The sequence below is a fragment of the Apus apus genome, chromosome 6 (genome assembly GCF_020740795.1).
Source record: "Apus apus isolate bApuApu2 chromosome 6, bApuApu2.pri.cur, whole genome shotgun sequence".
Classification (NCBI taxonomy): Eukaryota; Metazoa; Chordata; class Aves; order Apodiformes; family Apodidae; genus Apus; species Apus apus.
Window position 1 is genome coordinate 10,005,224 of NC_067287.1, and position 23,864 is coordinate 10,029,087.

General features: G+C 44.6%; 1 protein-coding gene across 1 annotated transcript; it reads left to right on the top strand.

Annotated features, from left to right (window-relative positions):
• Positions 1–248: 248 nt before the first annotated feature.
• On the top strand, positions 249–21,527 carry PARP14 (poly(ADP-ribose) polymerase family member 14). The gene is made up of 19 exons (XM_051622750.1): positions 249–462; positions 578–684; positions 775–808; positions 1,743–1,814; positions 2,588–2,782; positions 3,892–4,179; positions 5,737–5,973; positions 6,663–8,905; positions 10,297–10,527; positions 10,806–11,027; positions 11,977–12,067; positions 12,985–13,134; positions 13,617–13,679; positions 14,928–15,095; positions 15,946–16,152; positions 16,252–16,845; positions 18,874–19,019; positions 19,544–19,718; positions 20,778–21,527. Exons 1-19 carry the CDS (start codon positions 270–272, stop codon positions 21,065–21,067), a joined length of 5,706 nt encoding a protein of 1,901 aa, XP_051478710.1. The 5' UTR covers positions 249–269; the 3' UTR covers positions 21,068–21,527.
• Positions 21,528–23,864: the final 2,337 nt, after the last annotated feature.

A 23,864-nucleotide genomic window follows, 5' to 3' on the forward strand; every position in this document is an offset into this window, starting at 1 on the left:
CACGGGGAGAGCGGGATCCGTGTTACCGTGTTACCCAGCGCCCACAGGCACGGAAAAGCTCCCTGCGCGACTCTGCAGAGCCCCGAGGCCGCGCTGGTGGCCGCCCGGGCCAGCCAGGCTGCTGCCCTCCTGCCCCCGGGAGGGACCGGGGCCGCCACCCCCCTTCCCGGCCGGCTCCGGGGACCCGCCCGTTCCCGGCCCTGGGCGGAGCCGGCGCTGGTTTCCTGGCTGAAGAACTGAAACCGAAAGGCGGTGCGGGGCGAGCGGCCATGGCGGGGCAGCGGCCGCAGCGCTGCCCGCTCCTGGTGCGCGGCCCCTGGGGCGCCGCCGGGCCGCCGCCTGCCCTCGGCAAGAAGCTGCTCTGCTACTTCCAGAGCCAGAAGCGATCGGGCGGCGGCGAGTGCGAGCTGCAGCCCGGCAGCGGGGACGGGCAGGTCCTCGTCTGCTTCGCGCAGCCCGAGGGTGAGCGCCGGGGCGGGGCGGGGGTTCCGGGGGGTCCCGGGGGATCCCGGGGGGTCCCGGGGGCGGGAGGGCGGTGCTGCCCGCCTGCCCTCACCGCTGCCCCTCGTGTTGTCAGTGCGGCAGCGGGTGCTCGACCGGCGGAACCATGAGCTCGACTGCGGGCCCCGAGGGCGGCTGTCGCTGCTGGTCACCGAGCTGCCCGCGGACGCCCACCCCGCGCAGGTGAGGCGGGCGGGCAGGGCCGGGCACGGCCGGGCGGTGGGGCTGGCCGGGGGGCCGTGGGTAACCGCTCTCCTCTCGTTCCGCTTCCAGGAGGTGGGACGGGCCGGCGCGGCCGAGGCGCAAGGTAGGGGCGGCCCGGGGGGTCTCGGCGGGGCGGCCCGGGGGGGCTCGGCGGGGCTGCCCGGGGCCGCCGGTCGGGGGGAGCGGGGCCGGGGGGAACGGGGGGGGGGGAGGTGACAACAGCCGGTGGCCGAGCCGCGACTCCTCCACAGGAGAGCAGAGCTCTGCTCTTCCAAGTCGTGCCGTCCAACCGTCCCCGTACTCTGCTTTTAAACGGCAGAGTTAAGTAATTTCGTTCCTGAAGCGCAACCTTGCCGTGAGCTCCGAGGTACGTGTAACAGCTGAACGCGCTAACTTCCTAGGCAGCGTGTGGCGTTGCTCCTCTTGGGCTGTTTCAGGTCCCAGCTGACGAGGCGTGTTCTTTCCCCCCCGCGGGCCAGGGTTTGCCGATCCCGCCCCGCCCGCGTCGCTCTGCGTGCGAGTCGCTTCCCCGCGCGAGTGAGGGTGGCGAGAAGGTGGAGGCTGAGGGGGCAGAGCGGAAAAACAGCCTGATGTGTATTGCTGCTGTCCCGTGTTTTCTAGCGCAGCCGAGTGTTCCGTACTGCTTTGAAGTAGCGGGTAGAGATGCGGTGCAGGATCGGAGCATGCCGTGATAGACGCTTCTGCAGAGGTGCCTTGCTTCTAAAGGCCCTCCTCTCCAGAGGAGGGGTGTGCTCAGCAGAGCTCTTGTTTGATGGCTCGGATTTTTAACAGCGCCAGTGCTGTAAATGCATGGGAGGCCCTGCTCTCAGTGGTTCGTGCTGCTCAACTATGTACTGCTTTGCTTTGGGGCAACATTCCACGTATGGTTTGAAGAAAGGAATATACGGAAGCCTGTGACCTTGGCACTGTAAAATGAGACTAAATTCAAGCTGTGTTAGTTCCTGGGTCTACAAGAGCGTGATGTTTTCCTTCCTGAAGTACACAGTAACTGAGAAAGCATTGTTGTTTCTCTCTAGTTAATGAACCCCAGGTGTCCCTTCTCACCTGCCAGGATAAGGAGGACTCTGTGCACACTCAGCAGAAGACAGGTAAGTGTGCCACTTACCCAGCAAAGGCCAGTGTCTTCTTGCTTCATTGGTTTTCAGTGATCTTAATGCTGCAGTAGTGCCCTGGTCACCTGGCTGGCTTGTAATTTTTGTCTAACATAGTGTAGAAACCTTCATCTTAGGCTAAAATAATAATTATTTTATTTGTATGAGCCCCTTTAGGAAACTCCCCACCTCACTGACTTCCTCAGACAGGTCAGTTCTTCAGGGAGAACATGCAGTGGATGCTGATTTTTGTTCTGGGTAAGGCTGTCCCTCCACAGACCTTCCCAGCTGCCACCAGCCCTGCCAGGGTGACCCGTGACAGAACACGTGTAGCTCTGTGCCTCAGGTGCACCTGAGCCCCTGTGGCAGCCAGCACATGTAGACCCCTGGTGACCCATGACCATGGTGACAGCAATGGCTGGAACTGTAAATGCAGAAGGTGCACAGGCAGAAGGGTGGTGGTTCCCCTCATTGTAGATTTGTGAAGAAGCTTTTGTAGACATTACTTCTGCTGTCCTCGCCTGCTGAGAAATAGAAGCATTTTCTCCTCATCTGTTGATATGACAACTCACCCCAGTGGTATGTTCAGCTTGTTTGGGATTTAAAGGCTGTTGTGTACAAAACCTAACCACCTGATTTACTTTTTTTTTTTTTTTCTGTTCTTGATTTTATTCGTGATGTGAACAAAAAGTGGTGTGAAATTGTGAAAGACAAGCTCAGTCTTTTTCTTAGCTTTTGTCTAAGGTATAGGGTGTGATCTTTCATTCCAGAATATTGTGAGAAATTTGAAGCAGAAGAAACAGCCTCTATGAAATCTATCATAGTAACTACTGCTTCTGGGGAGGAAATAGAAGATGAGATTGTGGAAATGTACTTTGAAAATAAAGATAAGTCTGGTGGGGGGTTAATCAAGACCTACGTCAAGAAGGATCAGCAAATGATCATCACCTTTAAGGATGAGAAAGGTATGGTTGTACCTTTTGGGTGTTGTAGTACTAAAGCTGCCTTTTAAAATAGGCTTTTGCTGGTGCTGGGTCTCTGTGTGGGCATTGCTGCCTCAGAAATGGTACATTATTCCCAAAGAGTGACAGGATGTGAAAGGAGGGAATGTGTCCATCTATCTGATGCAGATGTGGGTTTCTTCCAGTGCTTATATAAATCCACAGGGGAAGAAGTGGTTCTCTAGACCAATCTCAAATACTTGGTCGAGGGTCACAGAGCATAATGCAGGAGAGATGATGTCAGGAGCCCTGCAGAATAAGCAAGCTTTAATTCTAGTTCAGGAGACTGGATAAACCACAGTAGTGTTAACTGCAGATCATGGGTAAATATTTTGTTGTATTGTCTTTTGTAGTAATTTCAGTTGCCAAGGTTTTAAGATTATGAGGAAAAGCAGTAGTAAGACACAGAGGTAAACCCTCTGTGGAGAAAGTTATTTTAGAGTAGCCTCAATTTACATGTAGCTTTCCTCTTAGCTTAGGAGCTGTTGGCTACTTCTTAGTGTGCAAAGGATGTGTGCAGGAAGAGGAAATTGTTTATGCAGGAGAAGTAGTTAAAATTTAACATAGCCAAATATAGTTAAATAGTTAAATATTTGTTAAATCACAAAGAGAAATTTATTTGCTATTTATTAAATATCACTAATTTGGAAAACAGTTCCTTGCACTTGCAGGCAGTAGAAAGGAGGTAGCACTTCAAAAGTAACTTTTTTTCCTTTTGGGAGACTGGGGGCACCTAAATCATAGAGTAAGTTATCCTGGCCCAAATTTTCTGTGTAGTTTTAGAGTCACAGAATCAAAAAATGGATGGGTGGGAAGGGACCTTAGAGATCATCTAGTTCCAACCCCCATGCGTGGACAGGGACACCTTCCACTAGACCATGTTGCTCAGAACTCCATCCAACCTGGCCTTGAACACCTCCAGGGAGGGGGCAGTTTTGCCTTATTTCTATTTCTTCTGTGATATGAGAAAATGTGGCTGGCCAGATTTTTAAAGTAGAGTGTAATTAAGCATCTCATTTTGCTGGGGTGGGGTGGGGAGGGAAGATCATGTCTCTCTTTTCCTGTGAAACTAGATGCCCAAGAAGTTCTGCAAAGGAAGCATCACTCAGTGACGAAAATTGATCTGGTTGTGAAGCCATGGCAAGTGGAAACTCTCCAAGACCTGTGCCAAGTGGAGGACCCTCAAGAATCCCTGCTCTCCACCACAGTTGTGCTTGAAAATATACAGGAGACAGTAAAAGCTTACATGTTAACTATGCTGGTGGAGAACATCAGTGGCTTGTCAGGGGAAGATGATGACTTCAGTGTGGAAATGATACCTGAAATGCGTGCTGCTGCAGTTACTTTTACTGGCAATATTGGTAAGGAGGAGTCAAAGTTGCACATCTGTTTTTATTAGCTACTGGTGTGTGAGGGAGACTAAACAGAAAATTAATGTTTTCTCTCATAGGTTTAAGATATAACCCAGTATTGTGTCATTTTTAATTACTTCCTCTGATAAAGTTTGTATTGGTAGGGCGTAGAGGCCAGTGTAAGAAAGAAGGGCTAGCTCTGATTTGGATAGTCAACAAAACAGGTAAAAGGCAAACTGTAACTACTTTATACAAGCAACAAAATGATGTGCTCTGTCTTAGATTGATCACAAAGGTTCTCCTTGCTAGAAGGTGTTGCATGTGTAGCAAGTTGGTATGGATTTGAGGGAAAAAATTGAACAAGTTTGTGGAACAGCTTTTTACAATTATTAAATAGGCTGCATCAGGCTTGGGAAATCTGCTGTACTAAAAAGTGGTTGGAGGCTGGGATTAGGGAAGCAGCATCTTCTTACAACTCCTCTATGGATACCTGCTGTGGCCATTGCTGGAGATGAGACATGGGGCTGGATGGACGTGGGATGCTGAGGTGTGTCCAGCTGTCCTTATGCAGAGGGCAGCTGTCAGTTACGTGAAGTGTGGGTACAGAATTACCACCACATGCTTGGCCTGATGCTGCAGTGTCAGCAAGTTCAGCCCTTGTGTACCCACTGGGGTTTCTTAGTGCAATTGATACTGTACACTTTCTCTTCTGCCTTATTAGTGATTGATGACAAAGGCATCTTCCCAGGTGAGGGAGAAATGTCTGCTCCTGCTTCTCACCAGGGAGAGGCTGGGGGGGACTGAAAAAAATGGTAAACCTCTTTAGAGGGTAGAATGTGGCAAAAACTAGTTATGTGCCACTTTGAATCACCTTTGTGGGATTAGTTGTGTTACTGGTAATATGTAAGAATGAAGTTGCTCAGAATTCTGAAAGTTATGAAGGGATGAGTCCGCTGTATAACTAAACCAATGAAGTTTTTAATCTCTGAGAAGGCATAGGGTTCTCTGCTTTAGAAGTCAGAAATTATTTGCCTCTTATACCATGGTCCAGTCCTGAATTTTTGGTGTAGTCTTTAGGAAATAAGTACATTCTTTAAAACCTTAATTGTGTGTTTGCCTGACATGTAGAAGTGACGTGACCACCTTTAACTGATGATAATGGGGGGGGAAAATAGCCCAAAAAATAACATGTTTCTCATAAAACTGAAAGAATCCAAGCTTGAACTGTTGACTTGAGTTTGATGAGTTGTTTATAAAGTTACAGCCCAAAAACGAACCTGATCTTATTTTCTTCTGGGGTTGAAGAGACACAGTGCTACTTAGTAGAAAAACCAGTGACAAATCCTGGCTACAGCAGTTGTAGTCCACTGTCACCAACCATGTGGTGAATACTGAGTGACACATAATGAATCTGTGGGAAGAAGGTGCTTTGTGGTTAAGCGCTTTGGTCAACCCATGTAGTGATAGTCTTAGTTTGCTAACATCATGGGAGAAAAGTGAGCTTCTAGGTTGATCTGGTGTTTTACGTGGTTTGGTTTTCTTTTTCCTTCTCCCTTCTCTTTGTAGATGTACGGGAATTTGCTGAAAAGCTTAATAAAGACAAGAGAGCAAAGCAGCAAAATATTACTGCACGGTGCCTTGAGCTAACAAAAAGCATTAGGGCTGAAAATATACCCCCTCACACACCCAGTGACTATATAACCATCTACTTTGAGAACAAGAAGAACGGAGGTGCGCAAGTGGTGAATGTTCAGCAGCTGCCAGATGAAGATGCAGCTATCGTTACATTCAGTGACCACAAAGGTAATGCAGAAGTGCAAAGCTCTGCTTTCTTTCAGATCCTTTCACTTAAGCATCCAAATGTGGACTTTGTAGAGAGATGCCTGCTTTGTCCTCATCAAACAGCAGATCTGGTGCTTTGCCAGCAAGTCTCTGCTAACTGCAAGTGCAGTAAAATTTTGTGCAAGCTTAAGTTTTGGACTAGCTGGGCATGAGGCATAGAAGTTTTTCCTTTTTCTGCACAGTTTATTTCACCCAGGCCATAATCCTTACAGAGTTCAGGTTACAGTTTGAGTTTAATAGAGAAAGCACAGCCTCACATAGTGCAGGAGACTTCTCCCCCCCCTGCCTTTGCTACGGGCTGTCCCATGTCAATGTGTGCTGTCTGGCTTGCCTGAGGGTGATTTCTTGGACAGCTTTTTGGCTGGAGAGCAGATGCTGGAAAGGGGGTGAAATTGCTGTAAAATTATTCTAAAACAAACATTATATAGAAAATGAAGTTAAACAAAACCAAACCCAAACAAAACATCACCAAAGGAGAAGATGATAGACTCATAGAATGGTTTGGGTTGGAAGGGACCTTACACATCATCTAGATCCAACCCCCCTGCTATGAGCAGGGATACCTTCCACTAGGCCAGGTTGCTCAGAGCCCCATCTAACTTGCCCTGATGATACTAGCACTAATTGTTTTTTTGTTTGTTTGTTTTTAGATGTAACCAATATCTTGGCAAAGCAGCATTCACTCAACAAAACACCAATCTCTGTCTATCCTTATTACCTCTCATTGGGAACAGCTCTGTATGGAAAGGAAGGGCCACAAATTAAGAAGCCAGATCCGATTACAAAGCCTCTGGACCCGTATATTTGGCATTACTTGCAGAGAAACAACAGGCTAGTTGAGGCAATAAGTTGTGAAATGGCAAAGTGTAATTGTGAGCTGATGTGGCCTGAACCAAACTGTGCAGATCCAAAAGTTATTTTGCATCCTTCAGCTGCTCTGTTTGAGCAGAAGAGATTAGCATATCGATTGATCAAGACATGGAATGAAGATGTTTCCACAGCGTTTTCCCATAACATATCCAAGTACAAAGCAATTAAATGTCAAGTAAGTGCAGAGGTGTGGGAAGCCATTAGAAACAGCTTCACACATGATGAAGTTCTGATAATCCCATGTATCTCCAAGGATTTACTTGTTCTAGTAGGTGAAAAAGAAGTTGTGAAGAATGTTGGACAAAACCTGGCATGTCTGATAGAAAAGACCACCAGAGAAATTGAAAGAGAAAAGCTAAGAACTGAAGGAATGGTACTACTGGGTACAGGAGAATATGCAATTTTGCAGAGTACTGGTCTTGAAGAAAAAGTTCGTACAGAGTTCCCAGCCCTGCAGTTAACTTATGATCATTTTCAGAAGGTAATTAACCTGTGTGGGGTCCCTGAGGAAGTTTATAAAGTAAAAGGAGAAATATTAGATAGTTTACGCAAAATGGTAAAGAAAACACTTAATATCCCCCCTTACATTTTCCAGTTTTTAAAGCATATTGATAATGAAACCCTGTCACAGAGCCTGTTTATATCAAAACAAATTAATGCCTTTTTTGAGCTTGGCACAGAGGCTATAATCTTGAAAGGGAATTCTTCTGAAGATCTCCTAAAGGCAGAAGAAGAAATAAAGAACGGGCTGGACCACAAAAGCATTATATTGGAGGACGAGTCAGTCCTCCAGAAGGAGGAATGGAGGATGCTTACCCAGGAGCACTGGTCTAATGAAGCTGTAACAGTCACTCAGGCAGAGAGTCAGGTCATCATTGCTGGTTGTTCTCAAGCAGTAGCGAGAGCATTTGAGGAACTTGGTAACTTTATAGATGAAAACACGCAAGTACAAAAGGTTATTGGAGGAAAGCCTGTGGCAGTCATAATGTTTTTTGAGAAAGAGAAGACAGGTGTTTGGGCTGATTTACAGAGTAGAGGTGTGAAAGTTGACTTTAACGCACAGAATAAATGTAGAGTTATATCCTTGAGTGGGCCAAGAAGAGAAGTGCTGAAGGGAGTCACCTTAGTTGGGCAAATCCTGTCTGGCCTGCATTTCAAGCGTGTGATAATTACAGAGCCAGGAGCTAGGTCATATTTCAAAGAGCAAGAACACTTTTTTGTCACCAGAGCAAAACAAGACTTTAAGTGTTTAGTCAGGTTGGAAGAGTCAGATGAACAGATGGAAGAACATCAAGAATATAGTGTTACAGGCAAGCCCTGTGGGCAGGTGACCGTAGGTAGGACTATAATAGCAGTGTATAATGGTAACTTGTGTAATTACCCAGTTGATGTTGTGGTCAATGCATCTAATGAAGACTTGCAACACATTGGTGGCCTTGCTGAGGCACTGTTGAAAGCAGCTGGCCCAGAGCTGCAAGAGGAGTGCAACGAGCTGGTGAGGAAGAAAGGGCGTTTCCAGCCGGGGTGTGCGGTCATCACGGGCGCTGGGAAGCTGCCCTGCAAGAGTGTCATTCATGCTGTTGGGCCCAGGTGGGTGAAGCATGAAGCAGACAAGTGCTTGTACTTGTTAAAAAAGGCAGTGAAGAAAAGTCTACAGCTGGCTGAAGCATACAATTACTGCTCCATTGCTCTGCCCGCTATAAGCGGAGGGATTTTTGGCTTCCCGCTGCAGATCTGTACACGTTCAATTGTATCCTCCGTCAAGGAGACCTTGGAAGAATCTATGGGAGACAGCAGCTTGAAGGAGGTTCATCTCGTGGATATTGCACAGGATAACATTGAGGCTTTCAACAAGGCACTGAGAGAAGTGTTTTCACCTTTCCCCATGTCACTGCGTCAGGTCACTTTAGTTCGTCAGCCAAAGAAAAGCAGGACTTCTCAAAGCACCAACAACTTCCCAGTTTTGACAACTGAGGAGGGCCTTGACATCGTGCTGAAAAGAGGAAGCATTGAAGATGCCACAGTAAGTGTCTTAAATTACCTGCTTTTAAAATGTCAATTCTTTTTTTGTTTGGATTTTTTATTTTTATTTTTTTAAAGAAAAACCACAAAACCAAAAAAGAACAACCTTAGACTATAATCTGTAAGTAGCAACGTCACATGTGTGATATGTTGCTGGAATTGGCTATCACTGCTGATAAAAAGAATTGCTATCAGATGACTGTCTTACATGGTAGATACAGATGGCTGTGCAGCACTGCATTTTGTCACCTCCTGACACAGAGGCACACAGATCCCTGTTGTACATGGTACATTACAATTTAGCAGAAGCAATTGGAGTCAGCAGGAATGCTTCTGGGCTCCAAACCCCACTGACCCTACCTTGCTGGGCAGGAAACACTTCCATGCAGCACTGAGCTTCTCAGAAATCCTGATGGCAAGAGTGCGGTACTAGCACGGAAGCAGAAGAGGGTGCTCAGTGTTGGTTAACACTAGGATCCTGCTGCATGAGAGCAGCTGAGCTGTGTCCAGATACACTGTGGTCCTGAGGCAGTGCAGCTGTGCACGTCTGAGCCCTGGTCCTCCCTCCATCTCTGTGGTGTTGGTCTGGGGAACTCCCATCCATTGTGCCACTGATGAACACTGGCACATGACGTGCTGTTGCATTTCCTATGGGGAACCAACTTCACTGATCTGATTTCCAGTTGTCTCCAGTACTGAATTGCTGGTAGCTGGCTGATAGTTACTTTACTGGGATCACTGACACTGGAAGCAGCTCCTTTCAGAACCCTTTCCATGGTGGCCAGCAAATCCTTTCAGGAGTAGATGCCTCCCACAGCATGTACTGCTCCTCCATTTGGCCAGGGCAGGATATACATCAAAATGTGTATAGAGGTCCATCCTGAGGAGCTGAATATAGTGCTCAACACAATGTTCATAGCCTTTTGTATTTCTCTGCCTTACAAGTTACTGCTTTTCTCATTTCTTTCTCCTTGGCTTTCCTCCAGTCTTGTTTGTTGTGAGCATCTCCTTTTTTTCATGACCAGTCGTGTATGGAAGGCCTTGCTTACCTCAGTGAACATGGGTTTTTGATCTGCAAGCTTCTCTTAGAGAATGAACTTCATAAACATTTTTCAAATGAGTAGAGCAGGAGTGCAGAATTTTAACTTTCTCCTATTGGCTTGAAATGAATTTCACTGTTAGCTGAGGTTTTATGTTGCTACAGGCAGGCTTACGGTAGTAGAATTTCACTGGTTTATTCCAAAACTTTGTTCACTCTCAGATTGCTGTCCCAAACATTTACTTTGTGAATCAGTAAGCAGGCTGTATTTGATTAACCAGTGCCAAATTTAAATGTGATGCTTAGAAGAACTGATACTTAAAAGCTGAAGTCTTTGCTTGCTTGTTTTTCAGACTGACATTGTTGTTGTCAGTGTTGGCAAAGATCTCCGGCTTGATGCAGGACCACTCTGTAAAGCTTTGCTAAGCAAGGCAGGGTCAAAGCTTCAGATGAGCTTAGAAGAAGAAGGCCGAGGAAAAGCAATTGAGGAAGGATGTGTTTTGAAAACAAAAGGTTACAATCTAGACTGCAGTGTTGTGCTTCATGCTGTGGTACCATCGTTCCAGAGAAGCTCATCTCGAAAGGTATAAGGATTTTTATTGGTCTTAACTCTTAATTTGACTGGGCTTTATGGTGGGTTTAATGCAACTTCTCCTTTGAAATGAGGGATAATTTTGTAGGCTATGAGAGTTTGGACTGACTTTTTAGCTGTGGCTAATCCCTTGTTGATTAACATATTCCATGTGGTGTATACAGTTATTTAATTTCAATGCTAAGAGATAGCTAAGAGGGAAAGTACTGCATTACACAGACTGGAAAAAAAATTACTTCCAGTAATTGAAAAAATAATTGTGCTTTACAGATCTTGTGCAGCATCATCACAAGATGCCTGCAGATTGCTGAGGAGCTGTCTTTGAAGTCAATTACTTTCCCAGCGATTGGGACAGGGCGTTTAGGATTCCCAAAGTTTGCTGTTGCTAAGTTGCTGTTTGACAAAGTGTTTGAATTCAGTAGTAAAATGAGAGTCAGTTCTCTTGAGGAAGTTCACTTTCTGTTGTATCCAAAAGACACAGATTGTATCCAGGTGAGTTAGCATGTTTTTCTGTCTCTCTTATATGCTCTTTTGTTTGGGACTGCCTCACGATACTTGGCTACCTGATGATCTCCAAAGAATCCCCAGGGTGTTTGTTCTCGTACTGCAGAAGTAGTTTTTTGACACTCTGATCTGTACTGAAAGTTCTTTTTTTGGTTCTACCCCTCATGGTCACCTGCCTGTCCTGTACAGCCCTGCTCCCTTTCTGTCTTTTTCTGTTCCCTGGCAGTAATACAGATGAAAGTGTAATTGCTCTTTATCTCATTAACTCACCTAATTCTTCAGTACCTAGGACTTGCCTACAGATAAATTTTCTGCAACTTTTGCACAGGTATCTTCTCTCTTGGAAAAAGGAGTACTTTCAATGGAGTGCTCGTGTCCTTTTAGGAAGAACAATAATGCTAGGATTGCTGGTAAACTTCTCCAGCAGAAAACACGTCCCCTTTGCTTCAGTGTTGCATTAGCACATGTTTTCTGTATCAACATTCAAGTTACTCATTTCACCACGAATCTCTCAAAGAGAGCAGTCATGCTGTGAATTAATGTCCAAATAAGTGTTTCTGCATCTATTGACTCCTGTTATTCTGTGCATTTTGAAAGGCCAGACTTGAAGGCTGCTGTGCCAAGGCCTGAGCTGTTGTGCATAGAAGAGGGTGGCATTAGCTGCGGGACTTGAGTTGGAGTGCACACTAGCCCCTCAGTGGAAGGATGCCATCTGCTAATGCATCCCTCCCAGGCTTTCACTTAGTTAGTTGTTGATTCTGGCTGTTGCTCATGCTGAAAAGTCAAGACTTGCCATCAGCATCAGGGCAGATGGTACAAAGTAATCTGCATTAAGCTACTTACAAACTTTTTTTTTTTAACTTTCCTCTTCAAGCCGTTATTTCTACTGTATAATCTAAAGACTTCTACAGGGGTTGATAATAATTTCCTTATCTAGGAGTTTTCAAATGAACTTGAAAGCAGACTTGGAAATACTGTAAATACTAAGGTGAAGAAGACTTCTCCAGACAAGGCTAGCCAAGGCACAGGTAAGCTTGTTTCACAGAAGTTGTGTGCCTGGTGGATTTCTTAATTATTTTAAATATTCCAGAGAATGCATTCATTATGGATACTTAAATATTCCTTTGAGCATGTCATCCCTGAAATCCAAGAACAGTCAAAATGGCTGATGTAAAGACAGCATATAGTATTTTCATGCTGTCTGTCTAATGTCAAAACAGTGTTGGAGATGCTAAGAAAACAAGCATACCTGTGATTCATGATCTGGATAATGCCCCTACAAATCAGGGTTTTTCTTTTATTGCTGCAGAACTTAATTAGATTGTGAACAGGTGGGTGCCTTCCTATATCCTGGGAAAGCAGTTGAGTTCCTAGTTATGTCTTAAACTGGCTTATTTGGAATACTCTTAAATCTTTTACACATTCAGGAGAACAGCAAAACCAAGCTGAAATATCTTTGGTGTTATCTAGCCTAATGGAACTGCGGAGTGTAGAAAGTGAGTTAGAGTTTGAAAACTTAATTAAGTTTTTACAAATAACACATAGGTAAAAAGTTCCTGTCATGCAATAGAGAACCTGCCTGAAAACTGATACAGGGGAGCAAGAGGGTGAGACTTGGAAACTTTGCCACTCTCTTAGCTGGGAGTTTTGCAAAGGCTTGGATAATACAGTGAGTCAAAGTATTGTCTGTGTACCATGTGTGCAGCAGAGCAAGGTTTTTTTTTCTGTCACCTCAGCATGAATAACAACAATGGGAATAGGTGAAGGTTGATCAGAGACCCTTGTGAGAAGGAATGATTTTCAGTTAACGCATCTGGCAGTCCTCTTTGCAGACTGTGTCTGGAGGCAAACTGTGGTCTCTGTAGGTGTTGTACCCATGAAGAAGTCCCTTATCTTGTACCTCCTTGCTCCCCTTCTGCTCAGGGTCTGTATTTCTTCCCTGCAGCTTCCTCGGGTACCTCTTCAACGGCAGCACAGGGTGTACACGAAGTGACGATTGGCTCCGTCGTGTTCCAGGTGGCAGAGGGTGATATTACCAAGGAAGAGACAGATGTCATTGTAAACGTAACAAACCAAACCTTCAACCTCAAAACAGGTAATTTAGTTGGTATTATGTGTGAAAACAGTAGGTGTGGTTGGAAGGTCTAGGTAAGGAGAGTAGAAAGTATTTTTTTTCAATGCTTCAAACCCTTTTGTGTCGAAGTGTAGTTTCTGTTTTGCTTCTTAGGGTCCAAATGTTCCATTAGTAAGTGCCTGAACCTTCCTTTTCCTTGCTAATGTGTTACAGGCTGGCATGTTTATGATTCTAGGGAAACTAGAAATATTATGTTCTCCTTTTAATAGAAGCTTTTTATAGACCATCTCTCAGACTAAAAGAGAAGTTAGGTGCTTTAGACATCACTATTCAATTTAAAGCGCTAGCTGAAAATGTAGGCAAGAGTGCTTTTCAGTTGTAACATGTACTGTTATCAGGATCGAAGTATTTTTAGATATTATGTGGTACATGGTTCTGCCTCAGAGGGGACTTCAACAGCATTAACAGTAGTAACAGTGGAGTCTTGTTTCTTCTTATTTAAGGTGTCTCTAAAGCAATTCTGAGTGGTGCTGGAAAAGAAGTTGAAATGGAATGTGCTCAACTAGGTATGGTACAACACTTCTGACTTCCTTTCTGCAGGTGATCATGTGTGTCAAGGAACCTGTTGGAATCCTTTCTCAGTGCCTACTGTGTATGCATCCATCTTATGCACTGTGTTTACATCAGCTAGTTTTTAATCAGTTAACATGATATTTGTAAAAATCTTCAAGAAGAGAGGGCTTCTAGGCGTATGTAAAGAACTGCACCCTCTTATTCCAATAAAGGTTTCCTTTATGAAAACAAATCAAGTCTACACCAAACAGAGCCATGAGCAAGGGATGGTGTTGACAGCAGTGTTAACAGGGAAGCCATACCTCATTGGAAGCAACTGTCTATCTGCAACTCCTTTTGTCATTCCCAAGTGAGAAAATGTTTGCTTTAACTAGCAACACACTACCACATCCTCTGTGTCACCAAGGAGGAAGACTGCTGAAGCTGAGTTGCTGCCTCAGAGGAGACATTTATTTAAACTGGAAGAGGGTAGATTTTGGTTAGACATAAGGAAGAAGTTCTTTAGTGTGAGGGTGGTGAGACACTGGAGCAGGTTGCCCAGGGAGGCTGTGGATGTCTCATGCTTGGAAGTGTTCACAGCCAGGTTGGATTGGGCTCTTGAGAAACCTGGCCTAGCGGGAGGTGTCCCTGCCTATGCAAGGGGGTTGGAACTAGATGATCTTTAAGGTCCCTTCTAACCCAACCCATTCTGTGATTTTTGTGGTTTGTAGACCAAATTCAGCTAGTGAACAGCAGATAAAATGAATGAGGAATAAGGAGGGCAAGTATGGGGTTTAAAACACCATAAAATAAGGGAAGTGGGTGTGAAGCTGGTGTAGAGGTCAGCTCAGAAAACCAACCCAAGGAAAAGAAGTATGTGGAGGAGATAAAAGGTAAGCCTGTTGTTCAGGCCAAGAGGGTAATTCAGGCTAGGTAGCCTGAGGGTAGATTGCATGCTTGTGTATTCATGAAGACAGAGTGTAGTACTAGTCTGCATGAAGTTCTTCAAGCCTGCAGGGCAAACCTGACAAATAAAACCCCACAAAATTTATCTGTCAAATGTGGCAAATATTTTACAAACTTAAAATGTATCCGTATGCTTTGAAGGTGAAAATAGAGAGAGGAGGTTGCACAGTTTGTGGGAGACTTGAAGCTTATCCTGGGGCATATTTGTCATAACTTCTTATCTCTTAATGAGGATTACTGCACATATATATTGTGGATAATTGTTGATTGGATATGTTCTCCTACTTACGTTTCAGGTGCACAACCTAACATGACCTATATCACCACCCAAGCAGGAAACCTGCCATGCAAAAAAATAATTCATTTTGTTGCCCAAAATGATATCAAGGTGCTAGTCTCCACAGTGCTTCAGGAGTGTGAATCACAGCAGTACACCTCTGTCACCTTCCCAGCAATTGGAACAGGTCTGTCTCCCTTTTGAAATGGTTCAATGCCCGTGATTTGGCTGATCTCACACTTAAAGGGATGGGTTTGATGTATCTGGAGGGGTTATTCTTTGGTGAAAATACATTCAGAAGCTGCAAGCTTTCAAACTGTTACCAGAAGCTCATGAAGACCTAGAAAGCTTTACTCCTTGCAGCCAGCTAGTGTGTAGAGGGTGCGAGTGCTCAAGAGCCAACACTTTCTTGCTCACAGGGATTCAAAGGTATGCCTGTACTCCCTGGAGTATCATAAACATTTGTCACAGGAGCCTGGTATGTGTGGGCAGCTCATCAGAGAATATCCAGGGAGCTATTTCTGTACTGCTGAAATCAGTAGCTGGTGCAACTCTAGTGAACACTGTAAAAATAGAGTTGATATGGATGGAACATGAACCTGTCGAAAAGATCAGATTGTCCCTTTTTCTTGCTATTTTGAGTTAGATCAGTAGAAATCCCCAGAGTGATATAATGCAGAACTGGGCCCAATGCAAGCAGGGACCTCTTGCATGAATAAAACTAGACTTGTTTTTTGGGCAAGGAGTTGGCTACTGGGGCATTGAACCAAGCAGTATATTCCACATCATAACCTGATCAGTTGCCACGTCAGCTAAAGTAAACTTCCATTTTTCCCTTGCTGGAAAAGTGGTCTTGAACCTCCTTTTCCTGATAGATAGAAACCTTTGCTGAACAGCCAGCCTGAAGTTATTGCTGACTTGTTTGTCATCCAAGTGATTGTAGGTATGTTCATAACTGTTCTTTTAAAGATGTTTTAACCATTTGTAACAGTTTCATTAATGCTTTTTAAAGGCAAAATGTTTGTAATTTTTTTCAGGTGAGGCAGGCCGTGATCCTGCTGCAGTGGCTGATGACATGATAGATGCAGTAACTGATTTTGCAAAAAATAACTCTGCTCCCTCTGTGAAAACTGTCAAGATTGTCATCTTTCAGCCACATCTTCTGAGCGTGTTCCACAAAAGCATGCAGAAAAAAGAAAGTTATGCTAAAACAGTAGCCAGATCAATCCTTTCCAAGATAACATGTAAGTAGATGTCACTTAAACACAGGATGTAGATCAATTTGTTTAGCACCAGCTGATAATGGTGAATATTAATTACAACATTGTTGTATTTCGATGTAGCATTTTTGAGCCCGGAGAAACCTTCTCCAAAGGAAAAACCCAAAGCAATCTTGGAAAAGAAAATCGACGTGGCTGTCGTGCAGATTTGTGGTGAAAACAAACAGAAAGTGGAAGAAGCTGAAAGCTGGTTGAAAAGTGCAATTTTAGATCAACAGTTTGAAAAAAACATCACAGATGAGGCTATCTTTCATTTTGGTGAAGCAGAGAGTGAAGAACTGTGTGACCTACAAAAGAAACTGAAGATTGCTCTTTGTTTGGATGGTGCTTCTATTCAAATTTCAGGTTTTATAAAAGATGTCTTGACTGCTTATTCAGCTGTTCTAGACATGATCCACCGGGTAAAAGCAGCTAAACAGGAAGAGATCAGTGCAGGACTTTTGCAAAACTTAATTGAGTGGAAATATTTTAAAAACGATTCCTACGTGCCCTTCGACAGTCGCACAAACATGCGCTTGGAAGATGCTTTTGTGAGGAAGCAGGATGATGTTTCAGTCTTAATTGGTGGGAAAAAATACACAGTGAATATAGAAGCTAAGCAGGCTGTGAATGACAAAGGAAAATGTATCTCCATCATACGTGTGGATAAAGCTGAAGGTGCGTAAAAGCGTCTTGGCCGCCTGACGTTCTCGTGTTAAAACCAGGCTGCATCCAGCCTAGTAGAAGTAAGAAATGGCAAAAGAGTATGCAAAATACTGTTAGAAGCTTTGTGCAGGTTTCTTTCTTGAGAACGTAGAAAGGAACTGAATTGGGGAACAAATAAAGGAATCTGTCACAATTTAGGCCCCGCCAGTAAGAATGATGCCTCACTCGCCCCCCTTCCCCACTGTGGGACAGAGAGGAGAAAATCCAACTTAAGAGCTCATGAGTGGAGGTAAGGACTGAGGTTTTCTCCTCAGTTATGGTCACAGACAAAATAGACAGGCTCAACTTGGGTAGAAAAAAATATAATCAATTTGCCAGAAGAGGAGAAAAAAAAAAAGGGGGGGAGGGGGAGGGAGAAAGTCCAAAACTTTAATACCTTCCACCCACACCTCCCTTCTTCCTGGGCCCAAATTACTTCACTCATTATGGGGTGTGGGGGTTTAAGATCAGTTCATCACACATTGATTCTGCTGCTCCTTCCTCCTCAGGGGGAGGACTCCTCACAGCCTTCACTGTTCCACTCTGGGGTCCCTACCATCAGAAAGTCCTTCATGAACCTCTCTGACATGAGTCCTTCCTGCGAGGTGTAGTCTTTCAGGAACCATCTGCTCTAGTGTGGGCTTCCCACAGAGTCATGGCCTGCTTTGGGAATCATCACCTTTCCCAGTGCAGACTCCTCCACAGCTGCAGATCCACATCTGCCCCACCATGGTCCTTCACGGACTGCTCCATCATGGTCCTTCATGGGCTGCAGGGGTCAGCCTGCCATTTCACTACAGGCTGTGGGAAATCTCTGCTCGGGCACCTCTTCCCCATCCTTCCTCACCAGCCTTGGTATCTGCTCTGGCTTTGCTCCCCCCTCCCTCTCCTTTGCCCTGCAGCTCTTTTTGCAGTTTTGTTTTCCCTTTCTCGAATGTGTCACTTGCGGAGGCACATCCAGCTTCCCTATCTAATCAGCTTGGCCTTGGCCAGAGGCAGGACTGGAATTAGAGCCAGGGAAGCTTCCAGCAGCTTCTCACAGGGGTCACCCCTGTGGCCCCCCCCCACTACCAAAACCCTGCTGCACTAACCCAAACAGAATCCTGCTGCTACTTAAAATTTCCTGAAATGTAGGTGATGTGTTCTGAAGTTCTTAACAGGCTTAGTGGCAATAATTAGGTATTTGTAGCAGTTGTCATTCTAGATCTCAGCTCACTTCTCTTCTTGAGATGTACCCTCTTCCATTTATTTCTGGTTGTTTACAATATAAGGACCTACCTTTTTCTTCATCCATGCAGGGCTTTTCCCTGTGTGTTATTTTTCTTTATCCTGCTGTGACTCAGTTTTACAGGGGCATATTTTATATGGGGAACAACTTTTTTGTCCACTTAATGCTTGATAGTGAAAGTGGACAGGTTTAAGTAACTGTGTAGCTCCCTGTGCCTTAGTGATGCCTCCTGCATGTATTTTCAGTTTCTTATTTTTTGTTCACATACCAAAAAGTGTCACATATCAAAAAAGCTTCGTGCTTCTAATTGAGGGAGCTACAAGGCTGGATGTCTGTAGCATATGCATCAGCCAGTGTTACTGTTTGAAAAACAGCTAGATATTAGGCCTTGCATGAAATGAGAGAAGAAAGGGAAGACTGCTTTTTGGATGAAGGGTGTATTCTTGAGCTTTTTAATTTAAACCCTTCCTTGTTCAGATGCTTTGCTTCTAGTCTCCTAGTTGTTGAGAATTAACTACTCAGTAGTTATTGCATTTACTCCATGTCCTTGAAAACTTGATTTGCAGGGATGGGTACTTGTAAAACATGTTGCAAAGGATCCCTCTTCAGCTGTGAAGAACAGATTTGTCTGGAAACTACCAATTCAGGCACACATTGCAGTACACACTAGAGATAAGCTAGGTGTGGGGGTTTTTAGAAGGGTTTCTACCAGGGCATATTTCATTTTAAGCAGAGGATTTGGGTAAATATGCTTGATTATGTTTCTTCTGCAGATCAAGAGTCAACAATGCTCCCTGCAACGTGGGATGATATGCAAAACCAGCAACTCAAACTAGTGGAACTAAGACCAGAAATGAGCGAATATAAAGATGTGCAGGAAAGGTTTCTGAAGACATGTCAGTCATTTAAAATTGAAAAGGTAGAAGTGTGTCACCATTTCTGTGCATAAAAACTTTGATAATACATGATGAAGGATACCAATATCAGTGGAAAGATAAACTGTACTAGGACTTCTCAAGTTGAACAAGTCTTTATGGCTAACTCTAATGAGCATCAATTTAATGTTGCAGTCCAGGTATTTGGAACAACTTCTAAGCAGTAGCTGCTGCAGCACCAAGGGAGAATGCTCTTTCTTTAAATCATTTATAGTGGAGCATAGCATTTGCTTGCTTAAGCCATGTGTCCTTTATGGGTAGGCATGTCATCTGTGCTCCACAAATCTGCAAACCTGTTCTAGATTGTTTCCCATGGAGTGTTTCTGTTGTGTTTTGGGCTAAGTTCTGCTGTCCATCATGCCAAAGTTTGGAGTGATTTGGCTAACTTCATAATCTGGTATGCCTGCACTGGAGCTAGGAGGAGAATCTTGGAAGTAGATTGAATTGTTGATACACCAATGTTTTATGTGACAGCAACGGTCTCTCTCTCTGCTTTCAAACTTTGCAGATTGAAAGGGTACAGAACCCATATTTTTGGAAGGCCTACCAAATAAAAAAGCGTGAAATGGATAGCAAAAACGGTAACAGGAATAACGAGAAATTTCTGTTTCATGGGACAAGTAAGGAGTCATTAACCTTAATTAACAACCGTGGATTTAACCGGAGCTACGCTGGGATGCACGGTAATGTGAACTTCATAGAATAGAATCATAGAATGATAGAACTATTCAGGTTGGAAAAGACCTTTGGGATCACCGAGTCCAACCATCATCCCTACTCTACAAAGTTCTCCCCTAAACCACATCCACCAACACCACATCCAGATGACCCTTAAACACATCCAGGGATGGTGACTCCTTCACCTCCCTGGGCAGCCTATCCCAGTGTCTGACCACTCTTTCTGTGAACAGTTTTTTCCTAATGTCCAGTCTAAACCTGCCCTGTTGCAGCTTGAAGCCATTCCCCCTTGTTCTGTTGCTAATGACCTGTGAAAAGAGTCCAGCACCAACCTCTCTGCAATTACCTTCCAAAACAACTCTTGTTTTCCTGAATAGGACTAGGGCTGGTTTGCCATGCCATTGGTATACTCCTGCCTTGTATGCAAAATTGTGTTTTGTTAAATCTCCCTATTGCAGATAAAAAGGAAAATTGTTGGGAGATTGTTACGGTTTAACCCACCAGGCAGCTAAACACTCCTCAGAATCAGAAGAAAGGTGAAACTCGTGAGCCGAGATAAAGACAGCTAAGTAGGGCAGAAAAGAAAGGGAAAATAATGATAAAAGAATGCACGAAATAAGCGATGCACAGTGCAGTTGCTCACCACCCACTAGCTGCTGCCCAGCCAGTGCCTGAGCAGCTGCTGCAGCCCCCCCAGTCAGCTCCCCTCAGTTTTATTGTTCAGCAATTGTATGGTATATAATATCCCTCTGGTCAGTAGGGGTCAGCTGTCCTGGCTGTGTCCCCTCCCAGCTTCTTGTGCACCCCCAGCCTCCTTCCTGGCAGGGCAGTATGAGAAGCTGAAAAGTCCTTGACTTAGTGTAAGCTCAGCAAGGACTGAAACATCAGCATGCTTATCAAGATAGTTCTCATCCTAAACCCAAACCACAGTGTCATACCAGCTACTAGGGAGAAAATTAAGTCTATCCCAGCTGAAAGCAGGAGATACTCACAGGCTCTAAAGATGGCAGGTAAGTGATTGCTGCTACTGAAATGGTCACTAAGAATTGTTTTTCTGACTACAGCTGCCAACTATGGAAATGGAACGTACTTTGCTGTCGACGCTGCCTATTCTGCCCATGATGTCTACTCCAAACCTGATGCCAATGGGAAGAAGTACATGTACATGGCTCGAGTCCTTGTTGGGGAATATTCTCAGGGGACAAAAGGATCAATTACTCCAGCAGCAAAAAATCCTAGTAACTCCATAGATCTGTTTGATAGTTCAACCGATAATGTAAACCAGCCAACCATGTTTATCATATTTAATGACATCCAAGCGTACCCAGAATACCTTATCACTTTCACTAAATAAGCATTTTGATTGTAGCCAGGATGGCATGTCTTTCAGTCTTTGTGTAGGACAGAAGCACTTGTAACAAAATACGCAATGAAAACAAAAGGTTTAATCACATTAATTTCTTAAAGCCTGGTTACATTGAAGCAACCTCTGGCAATTTTTGATAGCACTAAAATAGATTGCTTGTTTGCACTCAGAGTAGCTGAGTGTATTTAACACTTGAATTTGATATTCTAGTGAAAACTGCTGTTAGATTATGTATCAAGCCTTAATATTTTATTAGCCTTTCCATGCAGCCTTATGGCCATCCTAGTTGCAATAGAAGGTGGGAAGTGCTGGCAGACAATTGGAAGGGATCTTCTTTCAGCTGCTGACCACTTGATGTTGCATTTCTGATGGCTTTTTACTCTCTGTAAATGACAGTTTACATTGTGAATTATGATATAGTCATTTTCAATAAACTAATTGTAGTTAAGGGCTTGTGTTTGTCATTGGCTTTCAACCAATTAACTTGATGTCTCATAAATACAAATTTGCTTGTTTTTTATACATTAATCCTTCCTAGCAGGTTAGTAAGAGGTATTACCAAAGAGTCTAGAAGTTGCTCTGCTCAAGTCAACTATAGCTGAGAGGGACAGGAAAGTAAATTTTGTGAAGTTGTTTCTATTGTCATATACAAGCTGCATCAGTCTTCTTGTAATCTTAAATGAATAGAGCAAAGAAAAGTCTGGAGAAGAGGGTGTGGGTTGCTAAAACTTTAATCAATAGAGTATTTGCAAAGGGGTGATCATTAACAAGCTGAAGTTTAGAGTTCTTTGTTGGAAGGGGGAAGCAAAGCAACATTATCTTCTTTGTGGCATGTTGATGGAATTAAAAAATTGTGCTTCTCACAGCCTTAGATATTTTAAGATCTTCCAGCAGAGTGATGCAGCACTTCCAAATTCTAAAAACCCTTGGCCTCTTCTAAATGTGTCAGGTTTGACTTCTTTGGTTGGATGATCATGAGAAAATTTTCCAGTGCTTGCTTTATGGACTTAGGTTGCTATTACTGTAAAGTGTTATCATGGGTGGGTGTGTCCATGTGAGCAATAATAATTGCAGAGTAGACATTACCAGGTGACATGTTTTCTAGGGAAAGTGGTGTGAAATAACGTGAACCTGCAGCTATCTCACTAGAGCTATAACCATCCCGCCCCTGGGTCATTGTTGTGACAGTAGCCAGAGGTGACAACTTGGGGTGCCTTGCTGCAGCTGGTGGGTCAGTGGTAGCAGCCTGAACTTTCTCTCAAGGAGACAGTAATGCATCTGTTCTCAGCTTCACCACCACCACAAGAAGCTGTGGAAAACACCAAGGTGTTTTTCCACCAGTGCTTCTATTACCGGTGCCAAGGGTGTCAAGCATGGGGAAGCCTGTAGCTCTGGCTTCTGTGCATGTGATGAGCAAGATGCTGCTTCCTCCAAATGAGTTTATTATAATCAAAAGGCTGGGGGGATTTGGAGGAGTACAAAGACACCTTGTTCCTCCACCAGTGTGCTGGGCTTCCACCTCCCAGCACAGGGTGGAAGAAGACCTTTTGCAACATGAAGGTGAGCGCCTGAGACAGCTCTGGGTATTTTAGGAAATTCTGCTGTGGAAAGGAGTGTTAGGGTGCAGGTGTGCAGCTGGGACCAGAGGGTCAGCAAAGCTGACTTCCTGGGACAGGTGAAGAGTTGGCCTGGGCCATACGAGGAAAGGCTGAGAGAACTGGGTTTGTTCAGCCTTTAGAAAATAAGGCTTTGGGGAGACCTTGGCACCATGTTCCAGCACTTAAAGGGTGGCTACCAAGAGGATGAAGACTCCCTCTGTGAGAAACACCTATACTGCTAATAACATAGGCTCAGACATCTTCTCAGTAAAGCCCATTTTGTTTATGTTCATGCATGTGCACACTTAGCTTACTTTTTGATTCCTTAACCCCATCTGAGTTACCCCTCTCTTGTTTCTCCATTGCCTGGGCCTCCAAGCCTTACAGCCTATCTGGTACTCCTGAAGTTACCACCTGATGTCCTGCCCCTGTTTACCTTTTACCACACTCTGCCTCTATGGCTTCCTTAATTTTCATAGAATCATAGAATCCTAGGCGTTGGAAGGGACCTCAAAAGATCATCTAGTCCAACCCCCCTGCCAGAGCAGGGTCATCTAGAGCACATCACACAGGAACAGGAAATTTTGTTTGTTTTTCCCTTTTCTGGTGGGGTTGCACCATTTTCTTGCCTTGAATGTGAGTATTTGACCAATGTTCTAACCACTGCTCTGCTATGAACTGGTTTTCTCTCACTCGAGCCCTGAGCAATGTTGCCTAAGCCTGGGATTGGATCCTATTTCTACCTAACACTTTCCTCTACAGTTACACCTAATGGAAAACGGCTTCAGCTGCTGCAGGAACAGCACTAACTTCTCTCGCACCTCTTTACAAGCAGTCACCTCGAAAAGATGAGGGGGTAAGAGGTGCAAGCTATTCCCAGGGACATCATGCCTGGACACCAGAAAAAAAAAATGTTTTACTGTGAGAACAGTGGGTATTGGGATGATCTCCCCAGGGAAGCGGTGGGGACAGGGTTCTGGGCCCCGTCTCAACCACGTTCCTACCTCGGCAGGTTGGACTAGATGACTCCTGAGGTCCCTTCCAGCCTGGCACACCGTGCTTGCTGGGTGAGAGGCGCTGCGGGGCTGACAGGCGGACAGACAGACGGACGGGGGCAGGTGCCGGCGCAGCTCCCATCTTTCCCGGAAAGGCGGCGGGGCCCGCCCCGCTCTCCCGGGCAGCCGGAA

Excerpts from the sequence above, each read along its gene's own strand:
- PARP14 (XM_051622750.1), top strand. The coding sequence starts at position 270 with ATGGCGGGGCAGCGGCCGCAGCGCTGCCCGCTCCTGGTGCGCGGCCCC. Across the intron at positions 463-577 it reads CTGCTTCGCGCAGCCCGAGG|TGCGGCAGCGGGTGCTCGAC; the intron begins GTGAGCGCCGGG and ends TCGTGTTGTCAG. Across the intron at positions 19,020-19,543 it reads AGTCATTTAAAATTGAAAAG|ATTGAAAGGGTACAGAACCC; the intron begins GTAGAAGTGTGT and ends CAAACTTTGCAG.